Source organism: Monodelphis domestica, chromosome 3, assembly GCF_027887165.1.
Source record: "Monodelphis domestica isolate mMonDom1 chromosome 3, mMonDom1.pri, whole genome shotgun sequence".
Lineage (NCBI taxonomy): Eukaryota > Metazoa > Chordata > Mammalia > Didelphimorphia > Didelphidae > Monodelphis > Monodelphis domestica.
Window position 1 is genome coordinate 183,938,465 of NC_077229.1, and position 20,661 is coordinate 183,959,125.

At 35.4% G+C, this 20,661-nt stretch overlaps 1 protein-coding gene across 1 annotated transcript in view; it reads left to right on the forward strand.

The window, feature by feature from the left end:
• The first annotated feature begins 1,434 nt into the window (after positions 1 to 1,434).
• CALB1 (calbindin 1) overlaps positions 1,435 to 20,661 on the forward strand; it is a 36,151-nt gene continuing 16,924 nt past the window's right edge. The window contains exons 1-3 of the mRNA XM_001368589.5: positions 1,435 to 1,854; positions 2,486 to 2,562; positions 7,492 to 7,566. Coding sequence (XP_001368626.1) covers positions 1,776 to 1,854; positions 2,486 to 2,562; positions 7,492 to 7,566 — 231 coding nt within the window. The 5' untranslated portion in view covers positions 1,435 to 1,775. The remainder of the gene's footprint in view (positions 1,855 to 2,485; positions 2,563 to 7,491; positions 7,567 to 20,661) is intronic.

The following is a 20,661-nucleotide window of genomic DNA, read 5'->3' on the forward strand; positions in this document are numbered from 1 at the left end:
GATGGACAGAATTTCAATGGCCAAAGAATGGGAAAGAGTGATGTTGTAAATAGAATAATAGAATAATAAAAAGAGTAGAATGGTTGAGATAGACCTGGAATGGTCAATATCACAGTTTATTTGAAAATAGAAAAGCAAAGGGGTATATGAATTAATATTGCAAAAACCAAATATGATACTTCTTAACTATTTCCAAACCATGCCATCTGCATACTGGTCATCCTCCTTTTCCTACTCCTACTATAACTTGGACTTTACTTCTGTCTCCTTGGCTCTGACTGGTGAGCTTTCACCTCATTTTGCCCATAACTAAATCATCTTGCCCCTTCCAAGCCATACCCAACCCCTTGCCAGTTTCCCTTTATGTGCTATCTTCTGCTAGCTTTTTGAGGGCAAGGACTCTATGTTTTATTTTATTTGCATTTGTATCATCAGGACTTAGTGTAATTCCTGGCATATGGTCAATGCTTAATAAATACTTTTTTATCCATTAATTTGGAAGGAAACTGATACTAGATTGTAAAAAGTCTTATTCCAATATATCAAGGTGAGGAATCACCCCCTAAAGTGGAAAGCACGACCTATACAAACACTATATGAAATCATATTAAATGGAAAAATTCTTGGCATTATTGCATATGTAAAATCTATATCAGATTGCTTACATTCTCAGGAAAGGAAAAAGGGTAAGAGGGAGGGTTTTTTTTAAAACCCTTACCTTCTTCTTGCAATCAATACTGTGTATTGGTTCCAAGACAGAAGAGTGGTAAGGGCTAGGCAATGGGGTTTAAGTGATTTGCCCAGGGTCACACTGTTAGGAAGTGTCTGAGGCCACATTTGAACCCAAGACCTCCCATCACTGGACCTGACTCTTAATCCACTGAACTACCTAGCTGCCCCCAGGAGAGTTTTTCAAATGAGGATGTTAATAATATTTGCATTGCCTACCTCACATTGTGTTATGAGACTTTGTAAACCTTAATCAATAAACATTTATTAATCACATACTATGTGCCAAGCACTGTGCTAACTTCTGGAGAGTTTTCTAAACCATTGAGATCACTGATTTAAACCAAATAATCACCACTATCACTACAACAAAACTCCTGACCAACTTGTTTTCTTTTCTTTTTTAAGTAAGAGAGAGAGAGAGAGAGAGAGAGAGAGAGAGAGAGAGAGAGAGAGAGAGAGAGAGAGAGAGAGAACTTTATCAGGTACTTTTATTTTGTATGTATTAATGAATTTTAGCTTTGATTTTTAGGCAGGGGAAATTTAAAAAGGAAACCCAAGTTCTCTGAGCCCAGCCTTTAGGCAGGGTCTCCCACCACCTGATGATTCCTGTCACACCAAACACATAGCTTTGCTTGGATGTGAAGAAAAGGAAGCAAACTGTAGGGGAGGGGAAGAGAGAAGGAACAAGAGGCGGGGATATGAGGGGAGAGGGATGGATGGAAGGCTAGAGGAGGCGTGGCTGGGCTCGAGGCTGTCCTGATAAATTCAGAGAGCCCTGTGCTGAGAGTGCTGTGGAGAGAATCTGGATCACAACCGAAAGACTTGAGCAGCACCGTGGACAGCGCCCGGCAGTTCCAGGATCCAGTTCTCTTATAACCAGCCACTTGCTCTTTCACTCACACCCACCCATCCACGCTGACACACAGATACGCAGACACACACACACAAACACAGACACACACACACACACTCCCTCACTCATACACACTCGTTTATCACACACATACACATACATACAGGCACACACAGAGATCATAGATACAATGGCAGAGTCCCACCTGCAAGCATCCCTGATCACAGCCTCACAGTTTTTCGAGATCTGGCTCCATTTCGACGTTGATGGTGACTATCTTTTCTGTTAGTTTTTTACTGTCTCAAGTTGCTCCCTTGCTCCTCTGATGTGCAGTTCTAGTATCTCTAACTTCACCACTGCCAGTACTGGCTGTATAAATAGTCCAAAAGTTTGTACTGCTTTTGTCTGAGGTGTGTTTGGATGTGGTTGTTTGTTGTTGTTGTTTTAATGTAATTGCAAAACTTTTGCCTTCACAATAGCTTTGCTAGTCGGGGGAAATCTCTCTAAAAAGAACCTTCAGTTTGGGGAGTAGGTGGCTATGTTCTCTGCCGGGCTCTATGTCTGCTTTCAGAGTCTCAAGCCTTTTGGCACCCCTTCGTGTGGATTAAAGTTTGAATACCTTCTGCCTTAAGCCTGAGAAATACTCTGCTTGTCCTTAACCATCTTTAAGAGCTATAAATGTGCCCTGGTGCCTACGTTCCTTATAAATTTAGGGACCGAAAATGTTCTTTCTGACCAGCACACGCCCGCACACCCCACTCCACCTCCCGCGCTTACGAGCACACACACACACACACACACACACACACACACACACACACACACACACACACACAAAATTAAGCTGAGAGTTGAAGGGAAAACTCAGGAATACAAGCGAAATGTCTTTGTTATTTGCAGGAAGTGGTTACCTGGAAGGTAAGGAGCTACAGAACTTGATCCAGGAGCTGCAGCAGGCACGGAAGAAGGCTGGATTGGTAGGTTCAGTTCTTTAAAATCTGAGGTTGTTTTTGTTGCCTAGGTTTTTTTTTCCTTCATCTAGTTAAACATCCGTGACATTCCTAAAAAAGAAAAATATATACTTTCACCACTTTAAAAAAAAACGAAGCCATACATCCGTGTGAAAGAGCTAATGGCAGTAACTATTTTTCAACTAAATTTACATCTAAAGGCTTCTTCACTATTTGAAAATAGGGTGTTTTCCAAATACCTTTTTTAAAAAGTCACTTTGTAGAAGGTGGAAAACTATTGGCTGAAATATAAGTGCTTTAAAATCATATACTTTGAACTTGTGATATAAAACCCTCTCAATGGGAAGAAAGAACTGCTAGTCTCTGATCCTTTTGCACCTGTAACAGGGAGTTAGCCGGTTGAGCTAATCTTTAACTCTGCTTTCTTAGTGGAAAGTGAAGGGGGCAGAAATCTGTTTCTGCCCCTTGGTGGTCAGGAAATAGATCTGCAGTTTTCTATGTGGCAATAGGTACTGTTCCTTGAGTTAGATAGAGAAAAGTGGGGGGGAGGGGAGTGTTGTCTTCCACCATCTCCAGGAGAAAAAACTAAGCAATATCCATCGCAACAGTGAACAAAAATTTAGTTGGGAAGGGTTTTCACATCTCTTTGTAAAAGAGTAATACAAAAGTTAAAGCTATGAGAAATGAGATTATATGAGAATGGATAGTGGCCTTATGATTGTTAGTATCAATACTAGCATTTCGAGAATTGCCAGTGAATACTCATGTTTAAGATGTTATTAAACAAAAGAGGAATTATTTTGTTATCTAGACAACATGTAAATGTGGGGGGTTGGGGTTCACAACCAGAATCCAACTAGAATGTGCATTCACATGAAAGGAAATGCTCTTAAGCTGAAGAGGTAGTTATGTAAAGAAAAAAACAGGTTATATATTTCATTAATATATTATATTTCAGTAGGAAAAAATGTTTGGGATAATTAATTTACATTTACAAAAGAATGACCCTTTCTGGATTTTTGTCTCCAATCCCTATTCCTGTGAATTTATAACAAACATCTACATATGATATATATTAGTTTATATCAATCCCATGGAGGTCTTAATCATAAAATGATGATTGTAGAAGTCATGTATCAACTGTATTTAAAATCAAATAATTCCATAAGGACTGCTTTTTCCAGATTCAATATTTCTTAAAATTTGAAAACATCTTTCTCTTTTCCATCTTTGTCATCCTGCCCAAAGAGAGACAGAGACAGAGACAGAGAGAAACAAAATAAATTATTATGTGAATAAATTCAACTGCTTCTATTGCAGCTCAGTTTATCTCTGGCATTTATTTCTGCAGTAATGAAAATTGTTCTGTTCCTCATTTTTTAAAAAATATATGTACTTAAAGTTAGGCTGTTGTTAAAATTCAATTTTTCCATAATAACAAAGAATGACAATATTGGAGTCAATTGTGTAAAAGTTGAAATCCTTAAATATACAAATAAATATTTACTATTTTTAAAAATAAACCTGATTTTCTAGAAGTAAATTTGATGCTTTAAAGCTCATGTTGTCTTTTTGAAGTTCAAATATTCACCAAGTAATATTTTTAAAAATCCTTACAGATTATTCTTACTTTCCTCCCACTATCACATTTCTATCTTTTTATAGATTGTAACTGACTATTATATTATATTTTACAAGTGGTTAGTGCTTATTTTTCCCCTTTGTCAAGACAATGTCTCTGGAATATTCTGTCAAAGCAAATAATCCCACAATATAAAACTTGAGCATTATCAAGAGATTACTTAAATTACCTGATATAATGATCCCTGGGCCTTTTTTCTGGATTATGCATCTATATTATTGGAGTTTTCTGATCTAAATAATTTTTCCAGAATTGGAAGCTTATATTTTCAGAGGCCTATTTGACATATACTGCCTCACTGAATTCTACTTTTAAAAATCTCATGTCTTTTTCCAGTATGGAAACACCAGAAGACACAATCTAAAAACTGAAGTCATTTCAATCCTGCTTTAGAATATCAAAGGTCCCTAAGACTTGGAAATTTGCTTGTATTCATGAACTCTTAGATGTTTTATTTCTATTAATTATGGTCCACAATCAAATATAATAGCTAAGTAAATGTTTTAAGTTTAGTATTTCATGAAAAAATTGGCACTTAGCTAACCAATTTTAATAGAATTTATGATCCAGTTATGATGACAAAGTTTGTGTATTATTGCTCTGTGCTGTACACTCTGTAAAACATGTATTTGGCTATAATTCTTGTCCAATGAGTTCATATTCCTAATTACAAATCTGTTACTAACAATCATTGAACACTAATTCTGTTTTCCCAAATGCTAATTTAACTTTTACTGCTCTGGGGAAATTAAATTTGCAAATTGAATGACATAAAAACTTAAGAGTTCTATATTACCAGAAATCCCAGTTTGTGAGCTGTTTCATTTCACTTTTTGACATTTTTTCTTTCATGTAAATTTAAATAATTACATATTGTTGATTATAGGTAATCAATAAAGCTGGAATAATGTATTTGATTTTCAATTGCTTTATTATCTCACTTCTAATAAAAGAGATATATACTGAATCAAAATTGACTTTGTAATACTACCAACTCAATAATAATAATTAGCCTGAATATAAATTATATTAACTTATTGATTTTCCCATCAATTTGGGTAAAAGTTAAGACTTGCCACATTCATCTCATTTATCAGAAAACTGAGGCTAATTGATTTCCCCAAAGCTACAGAGTAAAATATTAGTACATGGTGACCTATTTAAAATAGGCTTCAGTTAGTGAAATAGAGTTTATTTGGCCCTAGTTAGCTACATAAGTGGGCCATGTTATAGAACTATGTGGACAAAGTCAGCTTCTTCACTGCTAGCCTATATTCAGACTCTAAGATGACTGCATGTAACCTCAGTTTTAGAGAGCTATCATGACTTACAGGATGTATGGAAAAACCAAACCAAAGAATGACCAAACAAATGAGCTTTCTTTTTCCTAGCCAAACTGATAGTATTATAGATTTAGATTTAGAGCTACAAAGGCCGTTAGAGATCAACTACTCAAACTCCCCTCATTTTATAAATAAGGGAACTGAAGTTTGGGGAATTTGCTCTAAATCATATAGAGAGGAATTGGCAGAACTAAGATTTAAACCCAAATTCTCTGACTTCAAATCCAACCCTGCACTATCTCAAAATTATTAAAATAATCAAAGCATGGAATTTTCTAGTGAGATAAGTTGAAAACAACTGAATATTGGAAAATACTTCTTGATATATTGCTAGGGGGAAGCTGGGTGGCTCAGTGGATTGAGAGCCAGGCCTAGAGTCGGGAGGTCCTAGGTTCAAATCTAACCTCAGACACTTCCCAGCTGTGTAACCCTGGGGAAGTCCCTTAACCTCCAGTGCCTAAAGTTGATCACTCTTTTGTCTTAGAACTAATACATGGTATTGATTCCAAGACAGAAGGTAAGTGTTTAAAATTAAATTAAATTAAAATTAAAGAAATTGATATTGCTAGACAAAGTTCTAAGAACTAAATGTCATCAGCAAGTTGAAAAATGTTACCCCAGATCTTAGCTCTGGCCTGCCTCAAATGAAATTATCAGTTAAACATTTGGGGTTCAGGTACATATTCCTCTTACATAAAAGATAAGTAATCTATCTATATGACTTCTTCCTTGCTGCAAACATTCCTAACTTTCTTTAAAAGGGGGATTTTCTTTAACATTCCAGTTTCTAATTTCTCCCAAATTTAAAAAAAGCTTATTAATGATATCAACATTTTAAATAAGCTATTTCAATAAGGAAACTGATAAATCAAATAGTGGAGTTAAAGGTAGATATAGTTATAAAAAAGTAATATGAAAATCATGGAGATTATAGAAGAAATCCACATTTCATCTAAACTTTCAATTTTACAAGGAAAAACATAGAGACTTAAAGAGGTTAGACAACCTACCAAGGGTTACACAGGTTTTTGTAACCAATTTGTAATTTGTAACCAAGGGTTACAAATTATTATTAATAAATAATAGAGTCAGAATTCAAAACTTTTGGTTCTGAATCTAATGATTTCTGCATATACATTGTCTCTCCACACATTAAGAGTCTGTATTTTCTATTTAAATGTGCTGAATACCTTAGAATAGGCAATATAGTGATGGAAAGAATGTTATACTTGAAACTGGTAGAAACAAGTTTGATTCCCACCTCTGGCAATTATTAGTTACCTGACCATGGACAAGTCATTTAATTCATATTCCTTGCCTGAAAAAATATATAACTAATTTTGTAATATGATTGTTATGAAAATCAAAGGAAGGTGGAAACCTTGCAAAACTTAAAATACTATATAAAATATTTTCTAGTGTTAGAATCAATATTTCTACATTTTTCAATAAGTTTTCAAATCTAGGAATGGTAGATAAATCTGAGAAACAGCTTTGGAAACTGGCAACCATGAGTATAACCTTTTTTTGTTTATTTGGACTTGGGATTTTATCAGTGTGGGAAACTCCTTACACTGGTGCAGATTGCCAACTTCTCTGAAATTTACTATTTGAGAAAGTTGTCTTCAACTCTGAGAAGTTAGATGAGTTTACATTGGATTACACTTTTGAATTATCTTTGATTGTATCCAGTATGAGTGAGGACTTGAAAGCAAATCTTAACTCCAAGGCCTGTTCTCTATCCATCATACCACACTTCCTTAACATGTTAACATTGAAATCTATAGCAATTCTCTATCAGTCCAGTCTCTTCCACTTCCAAAAACATATTTAATAAAGCATATACTAAATATTATCAATTCTGAGTATTTTTGTGCCAAGTCATAAAGATTAAAACATAAAGTAACTGTGAATTTCTAAAGAATAACTGATCATTTTAACTATTTTTAGGATTTATCACCTGAAATGAAAAGTTTTGTGGATCAATATGGACAAAATGATGATGGAAAAATAGGAATGGTAGAGGTAAGCCAACTTCCTTATCTGTGTATTTTTCTGAAAGATAGTTATAACAAATGTTTTCATTAGATATTTGATTGTCAAAGTAATTTTCCTCCAATCTTAAGCACTCTACCCTAAGTGAATTAACTTGTCCTTTAAAATAAAATATCCTCTACTTAATTAAAAAAACAACAACTTGGAATCATCAAATTGGAAGGAGACTGTATAATATCTCTAGTTCAACCTTTTAAGTTTACAATTGAAGAAAGAGTAACTCAGATAGGTTTAGAATATTGTCCAAATTCAAATGACCAGTTTGTAGATCTTACACTATCACCCAAGTCTCTTGACACCTCCCCCCACTAGTCCAGTGATCTTCCCATTAAAATCTGCTTCTGCTTTGTTTTAATTCTTCATCACAATGAAGACTCACATATAAGTTTCAATTCTTTGTGGCATTAAATGACAGACCTTTCTCTGCTGTAAAGAGTAAACCTTCTTATACCTTGTCTGTAACAATGTCTTTATGGAAAGCTATGCCCTGGCTTCTAGAATTCAGGCAGTTGACCTGACTGCAGGAAAGAAGTACCTTTTGTTAACAGTCTGAATTTTTTATGATTTGAAGTAGTAACAAGTTCTATAGAATCTCTAAAAAATTAAAGTTATGAGCAGCAAATCTTACCTTCTGACAAGGACTTTTATTATCCAGTGCAATTTTCTTTTGAGAACAAGACTTTGAAATCCCTTTTGCCTTCCTGTATTTAGGCAGCAGGCCTCTATTTTCTCTCTCCTCTGCAAGATTATTATCCTTTTTTCTTGTCTCTTATATGGTTCTTAAAGAAATCCAAGGTATGATTTTTCATCCAAAGGGCAGGCTTAAAAAATTCCAGTGAAACAAACACAAGCATAGTTACATTTTTTCTTTTTTCTTTATTTTTACTTTAAGTTTGTATATTTATTAGACTGTGAAATATCCTGACCCTTTAGAATACTTGGGACGCACCTTTGACTCAGAAAGTTGAAATAACTTTAGAAAGATCAATCATATATGAAATGCACATTAAAAAAGAAAGAAAAACACCATAAATAGAATATAGGTACAAAATACTATTATTATCACTGTAATTAAATTATTCCCCAGGGCATATGCTTCCCTTTATGCCCACATGTAACTCATTACTAGATGAATAGATAAATTAATAGTAATGGGACTTACACATTGACATCGAGGCCAACTAATCTGGAAATGAAATTATCTCAGATAAGAAAATTACTTTAAAATGAACATAAATGAGATGGGTAAAATTAAATCATTCAAAATTAGCTGGAAATCCTGAAATTAGGAAAGCTATAGATGTGGCTATTTCAGAGTTTCACATACTTTATAATTCTAAAAGAGAAAGAAAGCCTGTCATGTTACACTTAATAGATTCCATCCTGAAGAATTCCAGAGTTCTGAGCTATTATTTCTATCATTTAACTTATTCAATGGCACTAGGTTGGGTAGAACTTGTAGAAATGATTTTCCTGGCTCCTCTCAATTATAGAAATATATATATATATATATATATATATATATATATATGCTTATATCTTTCCAATATTCATGTGTGTATGTATGTGTGTGTGTGTGTGTGTGTGTGTAAAATTATAAGCTAAATTGGCCTGTTTTCTGGTTAATCTGATCCATTGGTCACACTCCCTTACAGTTAGCTTATTCCCAGAATGGTTTAGGGTTTATCTTGAGTGTCAAAAGCAAGTTGACAGGTATGCCACAGGCTTTCTTTGGAAAGAGATGCAGTAACTAGAGAAGGGAACTATTCAAGCAAAGAGACTGCTTCTGTCTCTAGAAAGAAATGAAGACAAAGAAATGGAGAAAATTAATGTCCTTGGCAGCTAGGTGATGGGGTGGGTTGAGTGCTAAACTTGGGGGTCAGAAGTCCTGCCTCAATTACTAATTGTATAACACTGAACAAGTTACTTAGCTTTTCTCAGTCTCAGTTTTCTTATCTGTAAGATTCAGATAACAAAAGAATCTGCCTCACAGAGTTATTGAGATGATCAAGGAAGATAGCGTGTGTATAATGTTAAGGGTATAAATGTTAGATATAAGTATTATTCATGTAGGTGTGTTAACTGATTCAGAGCCTTAAAGCCAATAAGAATTATAGGTCAAATCCCATTCCAAAAAATACCACTTTAAATATAAAATTATAGGTTTCCTGACCCTTAATGTGGCATACTATTTTTATTCTATACTGCAAGATATTATTTGTTTTAAAACTTTCTTTCTCAATGAAACTTCACTGTATCATATTTCTAATATATTAGTTGTTCAGTCATTTCAGTTGTGTCTGACTCTTCATGACCCCCTTTGGAGTTTTCTTGGCAAAGATGATTTCCTCCTCTGGGTCATTTTACAGATGAGGAAACTGAGGCAACAAAGTGAAATGGCTTGCCCAGAGCCACATAGCTAATAAGTGTCTGAAACCAGACCTGAACTCACATCTTCCTGATCCCAGATCCAATGGTCTATTCACTGCACACTTAGCTGCCATCAATATATTAGAAGTTTATTTCATTAAAGCTTTATAAAAGCAGGACTTAATCTGAGCACTGAAAGCAATATTTTTCTAGGGAGAAGAAGAGAGGGAAGAGGTAGACCAAACCCAGTGAGATGTGTGAAAGAAGACAACATGGATCTATCTGCAACCTACTTATGTGCCAGGGTCTGTGCCAAATGCTTTACATTTTTTTATTTAATCTTCACAATAACCCTGAAAAGTAGGTGCTGATTTTTATTCCCATTTTATAATTGAAAAAAAATAAAGCAGAAGTTAAATGACTTGCCCAGGATCATTTACCTAGTGTCTGTAGCTAAAGTTGAACTCATGCCTTCCTCACTCTAGGTCCATCTTTCTATATAGTGTTGGAATAATGGGGAAGTAGCCTGCCTGACTTTAGTAGAGAGCTTGTGTTGGGAAGTTGTAAGAAATTAAAATATTGAAAAGGAAAAGTGAGGTCCAATTTTAGAAGGTCATAAGTATTAAGATGGAAAACTTGGTTTTTATCCTGTAGAAAGTAAGCCATTTAAAGTTTCCAAACAAAGGAATGACACCAAATTGTAGAACCATAGAATTTTAGAACTAAAAGAGACCTTAGGGAACAACCAATTCGAATCCCTTCATTTTACAGATGAGAAAACAGGCAAAAGAGGGTTAAATGTTGCCCAGTGTCTTAGAGATGGATGCTGAAAGCAACTGAGCTAAAATACAAGTTTCCTGATTCTCAGTGGTATTTTTTCCCACCACAACCCCTGTGTAGGTATATTTTTTTAATCCTTATCTTCCATCTTAGAATCAAAACTATATATTGGTTCCAAGGCAGAAGAGTGGTTAGAGCAAGGTGATGGGGGTCAAGTTACTTCTTCAGGATCACACAACGAGTGGAGCTATAAATTAAAAAAAAAAACTAGTCTGGTGGTAATGTGCAAGATGGATTGAAGGAGAAGAAATTAGAATCAGGAAGAACTATTATAAGACTTTCAATGTCTAGGAATGCATTGGTGAAGAGCTGGTCAAATAGTTTTAATATGAGTAGATAGGAAGAGAAGAAATAGAGATGGTAAGAAGAAAAAATTGCAAATGTTGGCCCAGGTTAGATGAAGGGATGAAAGAAAAGGAAAGGATAAATAGAGCAATGGAGTGAATATTACTTCAAGCACCAAAATAAAATTTTGTGAGGAATTTAAAAGTTTAGAGGTGAGTCTTTGCCTTATTCAACCTAAAATATGATGAGGGAGTCGAGCTTAAAAATAGTATATGTGTGTATAAAATATGGTAGTGCCATGGATAAGAGGGCCAGGCCTAGAGTCAAAGATTCTCATATTCTATAGTTCAAATCTGGCCCCAGACATTTACTAGCTGTGTGACCCTACATAAGTCATTTGAGGCTATTTGACTCAATTTTTTTCAACAACATGAAAAACTATTCCAGTATCTTTGCCAAGAAAACCTCAAATGGGGTCACAAAGAGTCAAACATTACTGAAAATTACTCAACAGTGACAACGCATGTAAATTATATATACTAAATATATCTTATACTTATAGAGAGACAGATGGTAGAGAGGAGAGAATGAGAAAGAAAAAGGAAAAGGAAAAGGAGAGAAAAAGAAAGAAAAGTAACAGGGGATCAGCAAGAGAGAGACAGAGACAGAGAGAAAGAGACAGAGAGAGAGTAGAAGCAGAAACAGAAACAGAAACAAAGACAGAGACAGAGAATTCACATATTCAAAAAGCAAATAGGATCCTAGAGGTATCTCATCCCTAGCTCCCATCCTGTGAGGAAAGGGAAAACAGAGATGTCTCATTTCATGAAAAACCCCATTTTTCCCCAAATCATGGTAAGCTAATTATGTTCAGCACAGCATTACACTGACATTTCAATAGAGATATTGAAGCTAAATATGATAATATTTAATGCTTATTTAGGACCAGTATTTAAGAGCTCATCCAAAAGTCAAAATAAACTGAACAATAATCACCCTGCCTGCTTTAGAGGTGGGAAGGGATGAGTCATGCAGGCTAAAATTGAATCTTGTCATTCAAAAGAGCCAAAATTCCTATCAAAAGAGAAGAGACAGTGTTGTCCAATGGCTTTGCCATAGGGTTTTGCTTTGAATTCCTACCTCTGCAAACTTGAGCAAGTCATGGATCTTAGTTTTCTTATTGATATAGCAAGAGTGCTAAACTAGATGGCTCCTGAGGTCCTTTCCTCCTCTTGATCTATATCTGACATATTTATATAAATTAACAAGCATTTATTAATCACCTAATATGGGTCAGGCTCTGTACTATGCATTGGGGATATAGACAAAATAGTCCCTCTCTTCAAAGAGATTATTACATTCTGTTGGTGGAGACAACACACATAAACACAAATACATGGGAAAAAATACTAGGTCATTTCAGGAGGGAGGCACCAGCAGCTGAGGGGAACAGGAAAGGCCTCACATAGGAGGTAACATCTGAGTTGAGCTCCCTAGTAATCTAGGCAATCTAAGGGGCAGAGAAGAGGGAAGAGTATATATTCCAGGCATGGGGGGGGGGAGGTGGGAGGGCAGCAAATATACAGTCTAGAAACATACCAGAGAGGGTGAAACATATATAAATGGTTTAACCCAGACTTAAATACTTTTTTTCAAAGTTAGATAAATAGATAGACAAATTAGATAGTCTCCCTCAAAGGGAGCTAGGAAACATTGAGGTTCTGAAAATGAATGCAAAATGTGCATACCAAGCCTCTGTGATAATTTAACAAATACCTTGACAGTCAAAAATGTTCTAAATATATTCTGACTAATAGCTCTTCTGCAGGGAAGGCAGATTAAAATAATTAAAAATGAGGACTGAATGATTTAGCAGCAAAGTAATAGAAATTTCCTCTGTGGCACTCACATTAAAACAGAGATCTTTCCTATGAGGGTGTCAAGTCTGTGCCCTTAATTGATATGTGGGAATCTATAATCACTTCCTGACAACAGGTTTGCATTTTCCTCTTCATCCAGGTCAATGTATCTACTAAAATACAGACAGATAGATAGATAGATAGATAGATAGATAGATAGATAGATAGATAGATAGATAGATAAGAAGAAAGAAAGAAAGAAAGAAAGAAAGAAAGAAAGAAAGAAAGAAAGAAAGAAAGAAAGAAAGAAAGAAAGAAAGAAAGAAAGAAAGAAAGAAAGAAAGAAAGAAAGAAAGAAAGAAAGAAAGAAAGAAAGAAAGAAAGAAAGAAAGAAAGAAAGAAAGAAAGAAAGAAAGAAAGAAAGAAAGAAAGAAAGAAAGAAATATAGGTGAATAGACAGAAAGACAGACAGATAGATAAATAGATAGAGAAATGTACATATACAATAATATATAAATATAGACAGAGATGTGTGCACATGTGTGTAATTTGGATATAGGCAACTCATACTCAATATATGCTATCCCAGACCTGTAGAGGAGTCTAGTAGCAAACTCCAGCCCTGCATCTTCACATTGACAGATGGCCCACCAGCCATTCATTTACACAAGCATGCATCAAGTACCAATTCCATACCTGGAGTCGTGCTAGATACTCATTATGAAAGAAAAATGCTAAATGGACAGTGACCTCAAGGAGTTTACATTCCATGGAATGAAACAATATGTATTAGAAAGTTAAATATGAATAATCTACAAAGTAATTTCTGGATGAAGTGAACTAGGCACTGCATTATACATAGGCTTACTGTAAAAGGTGCCATTTGAATCTAGAAACAATTGAAACAAACCACTGATGCCAAGAGGTAGAGAAGAGAGAGAGATTTCCAGAAATAGGGACAACCTATTTTAAAAATCCAGAAGTGGGAGAGGGAATGTTGTATAGAAAGAACAATAGTAAGCAGGCCAATCTAACTAGACCATAGAGTATGTTAAGGAAAGCAATGAGCACTAGAGTCAAAGGAAGCCAAGATTGTGAAGAGTTTGGGTGTGGGGGGTCAATTTTATTTGAAAGGGAAAAAGAAGCCACTGGAATTTTTGAGCAGATGAGTGATATGATAAAACCAAATCTTTGGGATATTATTTTGGAAGCTCTGTGATACATAGGTTGGGAAATTGAGTGAATAGAAGCAGAGAAGACAATTAGATAACATGGTAAAGACTTAAGTTAATCAAGGAAGAAGAGTTCTAATCCAACATGAGACCTAACTGTGTGATCCTGAGGAAGTCATCTAAATTCTGTCTGCTTCAGTTTCCTTACTGTAAAGTGGGAATAATAATGTATTTATTTCCTAATCGCACATATTTGTGGAAATCAAATAAAATATTTGTAAAGCTCTTGGTATAGTATCTAACACATAGTAGGTGCTTAACAAAGGCTTCTTGACTCTTCTCCATTATTATAATAGTCTAACTGAAAGTTGGCCTGAGCTGGCATTGTAATTATATGAGTCCATGTAAGTTTAAGTTGGGTGAGTGGAGATAAGGAAACAAGGTATATTGTGGAGATGGTAATCAGCAACAGTTGGGAACTGTTTGGATATGAGAGAGTAGAGGACAGGAAAAGTCAGGAATTACTGGAAGGATGATGGTGCCCTTGACAGAAATGAGGGCATTAAGGAGACAAAGGGAATTGGGGAAAATATAATGGAAGGAGGGAACAAAACAAATATGTAAGTGCTTATTATGTGAAGAACACTGTGATAAGCAATGAAAATACAACTAAATGTGAAAAAAAAGGTAATTCCCTCTTCCTCGAGGAGCTGACTTTCTAATGCAGGAAAAACAACACATAAATGAAGAATCCAAGAAGAGGGCATAGTTCTGAGTCTAGAAGTGGATAATAGGTCCTGCAAAGGAATGAAGACTGATTGGGTCCCCTCCAAAAAATGGAGGCCCCAAAAGGGAAAAGGGCCTTACAGAGGAATATGTCAGATGAAAAGGCCACAGAGATGGTTCCAAGGAGAAGAGATCACAGGCACTGGAGAATTTATAGGATGAGGTAGTAGTAGCAAAAGCATGATTTTAAAATCTTGAAGTAAGAAACAAGGCCAGGAGGAGAATAAAGTCTGGCATAGGCCCCTCAACAAATTGTAGATCTTAGGTAAAACTGACCAGTGGGAAAAAGGGATCAGGTCCTGTTTGGAACAAGGTGAGTTTGAAACGCCTATGGAACACCAAGGTAAAGATCACCAAGAGACAGTTGGAAATGTGGGAATGGAATTCAGAAGACAGAATAGAGTAGAATATATAGATCTAGGAAGCAAATGTGTAGACACAATAGTTGAATCCATGAGAGTTGCTGAGATTATTGAAAGGGAATGTATAGAAAGAAGAAACCCAAGACAAAGTTCTGAGATACTCTTATGAACAGATATTAAAACAAAAACAATGCTTAAACAAAATCAGCTAGAAACTGATCAAAAGAGGGGGTAGGAGGAAAACTAGGAGATAGTAATATAATAACAGGACAAGTAGAAGAAGAGTCATTCAACAATATCAAATACCATAGAATCAAAAATTAACCCATCAAAATTGGTAACTAATATGTCATTGGTAAAATTGGAAAGAGCCATTTCAGTTGAGTGATGAGGTCAGAAGTCAAATTTCAAGAGTTTGAGAAATCAAGAGGACAAGAAGCTCCTAAAGAAGTGGAATGGGCAGGCCATGGTTTAATGGAAATATTTGGAATCAGGACATAAATTCTGACTTTTCTAGTTACTACCTGTGTGACATTGAATCACTTGACCTCTCTAGGTCCCATTCTCTTCATCTGCTAAATGAAAGGACTGACCAGGTGATCTTTGAGGTTCTTTTCAGTTCTCTATCTCAGGTCCCATAATTCAAGAGCAGTTATGAAATTCTATGTTCTCTCCTTGAAAGATCCAACGTTAAGGTCTCTAGATATGATTTGAGCAGAAAAGAGAAACATCTGGCTCTGCCCTTCAGCTAAGAGATTGAATTTCTCCATTTACCAGAAAACACAAAGAAAGAAATTGTCTACAATGCTCAGGGACTTTTTGTTATGGAACTCAAAAAAATTTTAACTCCACCCCCAGGGGAGGTAGAATCATTTCTGTACTTCAAAGATAAAGGAGCTGAGAGTTCTAAGGCAGAAGGGACTGGCTGGTCTCTATTTCTTGATCTATAAGACAGAAAAAATCATATTAACATAGTCATAAAAGTCTGTTAAATTCAAGTATACTTTTCATACACCTAGAAATAAGATGCTTATTATTAAAATAATCAAAATGACCATTTATGAAATAATTTATGCAAAGCCCCTTGTAAACCTTAAAGTGTTAAATAAATGCTATTATCCATTAAAAAAAAGGGACTCAATTATTTTCTTGGGTCATCATAGTCATATAGTCACATCCCATATACTTTCTTGTTTTAAAATGTTCTTAGAATCATAGAATGTCAAATCTGGAAGAAGCCTTGGATGTCATCTAGTTCAATCACTCTGACATTTAGTAAATGTGATTTTTCTTTCTGTTTCTTAAAATTTTTTTATTTTGATTGTTGAATAGAAATACTGATTGCTATATACCGCCTTACACATTTAACATATACATGTCAATGAGCCCAAAAGAAAAGAGAGCTGGCACTTTGGTTTAGTGAATTGAAGATGATATTTGGATTTTCACTTCTCTTATTATTAGTTATCTGGAGCAATATTTCCCCTGGCTTTTAGTAGTTAGCAATTCCCTTTTTTGAACCAGATTGTTTCTTTCAACATGTATCAATATAGATAAATGACTTTTGGTCTCATTTCTATTATTTACCTAAATGTATTGGGTATCAGGGCCTTATGAGAGATATTTGGTTCAAATTTTTAATTTTCTTAGTTAACCTCCTTATCTTAGTTCTACTAATTTTGTTCCAAGAACCCTTTCTAGTTATCTCCCTCTTTTCTAGAACAATGATCTCCAAGGGATCATGACTTTATCCCAAGTGATGTATTATCAACCAGTCAAAGAGTAAAAAAGTAGGTTCCCTCCCACCTTCTCTCCTTTTGTCCAAGCAGGGATTTCTCTTTAACTTAATGATATGGCTCCTTCAATATTTATCCACTTTGCCTTCTCCCAAAGCTGACCTTCCAAAGCTATATTAGGCATACGCCCCTTAAAGTCATCTTATACTAACCTGACTTGGAATCTGCAGCAGCTGTTCAAGCAAGTTTCCACTACCCATGCCCCACAGCATCCACATTCTATATCCACTAGATTTCCATAGTACCAGGCTTTTTGCCTGGAAGGAGCCAGTGAGCAAGCCCTCCCCAAAAGCATGCACTTACACACACATATACACATGCATATGCACACATGCATATACCCCAAAAACTCTCAGAGGTTTTGGTGAAAATGAGTAGCATAGGATGAGCAATTGTGGATGTGTTGCATTATATCAAAACTATATTATCTTTCCCTAAATTCCAACCCTCTTCTAAACTTCCCATTTTTGCAGAGGGTATCGCTATCTTTCCTGTCTTCCATGTTCTCAACTTCTTCCTTTAACTTTTACTCCTCATTTAACTGAAGCTATTCTCTTCAAATTATCTAGTAATTGCCAAAACTGATTTTCTCTTCTCCATGTTCATTTTTCTTGACCTTTCTACCAGTGACCACCTAAATGATTTCTCTTTATTATGTATTGTCATGACACACTTGATTTTCCTTCTTCCTATCTGACCATCCCTTCTCATTCTTCTTTGCTAGATGATCATGCCTTATAACTGTGGACTCCCCACAGGTTTTTTAGGACTTTTTGGTAATGCTTTCTCACTTGATGACTTAATCAGTTCTCAGGAAGGGGGAAGTATTATTATCCTTGTACAAATAATTACCAGATCTAGGATCCTTAAGTTCTGTCCTGAGCTCTGTCCAATCTCACAAACTGCCTTTTAGACACTTCAAACAGATTGTCTCATACACAAATAAATTCAGCATGTCCAAAATAGGATTTGTTACCTTTGCCTTCAAACCAACTCCTTTTCTGAAACCCCCTATTTCTGTTAAGTATAACAACATTCTTCTAGTCAACAGTGTTCTTTAACTTGGACATTATTCTAAACTCCTCATTTTCCTTCCATACTTCAGAGGACAAGTCTTGACATTTCAACTCTACAGTGTCTCTATTTTCTCTTTCTTCCCACTTACATAGTCACCATCCTAGTATAGGGCTTCATCACCTCTCACCTGAGAGAATTGGGATTGTAATACCCTACTCATTGGTCTCTCTTCCTCAGGTTTATCTCATACACCCTCCATTCAGCTGCAAAAGTGATTTTCCTAAAGCACAGATCTGACCATGTCACCTTTCCCCTACTCAGTAAACTCCAGTGTCTCCTATCAACTCTACAATCAAATATTATTTCATACTTATCCCATGCATTTTCATTTCTATGTGTTTTACAATATATTTAATTATTAATATATAGGAGTATATGTTCATCATATGTGTGTGTAGGAATTGCATGCACACAAAAAAGTATTTTACTGTTAAGGGAACATGATCAAAAAAGTTTGGAAATCATTGTTCTAAAGATTCATAAATATATATATATATATAATGCATATACATATTTGGAGAATTACAAAAGCATAGTTGGAGACATGTAAAAAATCATCCTTAGTGGGGCATAATAACTGCCTTCAAATGTTTGAAGAGCTATCATCTGGAAGAGGGAGCTGACATTCTCTGCAATGACAAAATATAGGGGAAAGGATCTAAGTTTCATCTAAGGAATGATTTTCCAACAGTTATGTTTAAAAATGAAATGGAAAACTTTATGAAAATGGGAGTTGTCTGCCCATAGAAGTTCTTGAGCATTGAGGGTCAAGTCAATTCAATTAAACATTTATCAAACATCAACTATGTGCCAGGCATTAAGAATATAAAGATTAAAATGCAAATTTGCAATCTACTGAAAGAAACAATACATGCATAATAAACTGAACACAAAATATATAGAAAGAAAATATCAAATCATTTTAAGGAGACTTAATAAGTGAGGGGATCCAGATAGGCCTCATGAAGAAGGTAGCACATGAGCTGAGCCTTCAAGAGAGGGAGTAATTATAAGAGATAGAAGTGAGGAGGGAGAACATTCTAGAGATGGGGGAATAGCTTGTGAAATGCATTTGAAGAGCAGTTAAGCAGCACAGTAGATAGAGCACCAAGGCCTGGAGTCAGGAGGACCTGGGTTCAAAACTAGCCTCAGATATTTCCTAGCTGTTACTCTGAACAAATCATTTAAGAGAGAGACAGAGAGAGGGAGGGGGAGTAGAGAGGGGAACAGAAAGAAAAAGAGAGAGGAGGGAGGGAGAGGGAGAGGGAGAGAGAGAGAGAGAGAGAGAGAGAGAGAGAGAGAGAGAGAGAGAGAGAGAGAGAGAGAGAGAGAGAGAGAGAGAGAGAGAGCGAAGAAGGGAGGGAGAGAAAAAGGGAAGGAGGGAGAGAGAGAGAGACAGAGACAGAGACAGAGACAGAGAGAGAGGGAGAGAGGGAGGGAGGAAGGAAGGGAGAGAGAGAGCATTTGAAATAGAATGTCACATGTGGAGAACAGAAAATAGGCCACTGTAGCCCCAAACAGGCAGCAAACTGACCAGGATTATTCCTATTCCTTGGGTCATGTATTGACTTATCTGAAATCTGATTCCTTTAAAAATGAAAATCAGTTAGAGCCTCTTTTCATTAGCAGGTCAAATTATGGTATGAAATAAAGTAAGTTAATAGGTCAAGCATCTATTATCTCAGCAGGGTAGGAACTTTGTCCACCCCTTGCTGGCAGATGATAACTAAATCTTAAAGTCCTAAGGAATTGATTGAAGATCAAACTTTCCTAAAATTATTCAGCTAATAAATGTCACAGGTCTTCCTAATTCCAAGTCTAATGCTCTATTCTGCTGCTCTGAAATAGAAATTAGTGGTTTTATATAAGATTTAAAAGAGTCCTTTTATCTAATGTTGAAAAACTAAGTTGGCCTTAGTATTATTTCTTATTGACAATTTAAAATCAATAATTTAATTCATCCAAGTTTATTTGCAGTGCAAGTGGGAGAAAATGAATATGAAAGGCATTTGTGTCAAGTTCTAGGCCCATGAGTCTGCAATGGACAAGTGAGTTGCCGCATTAACTAACCCGCAAATTATATTAATTAAGGAAATCACAAGAGCAGGATTTACATTCATGAAAATCAGAAGCCGCAGCATCAAAATACCTTTAAAAACTCTATAGTGCTATCCAAATGTGAGTTCTTATTCAAACCAGTTCTGGGCCAGTGTCACATAGGGATCAGAAGCTGTTTGTAAGATGTGAATGGCAAGTTCTACATTAATGTTTCTAGAATTCTGTAACTTGAATATTCTAACAGAAACACTTCTGCAATTCTTTTTTAACATTCTGTTTGTGTTTCAGTAATCCAGCAGGTATAAAATGGACTTATGACTATACAAGTATTAAAATAATTACCTGTATAATTCTTAATTTGAAAGTAACTTTTATAGTTGCTTTTTGTATGGAAAATCTAATCAGTCTCTAATATCTACCCATACTGAGTTGTCAAACACTTCCTTTAATGTCCCACATC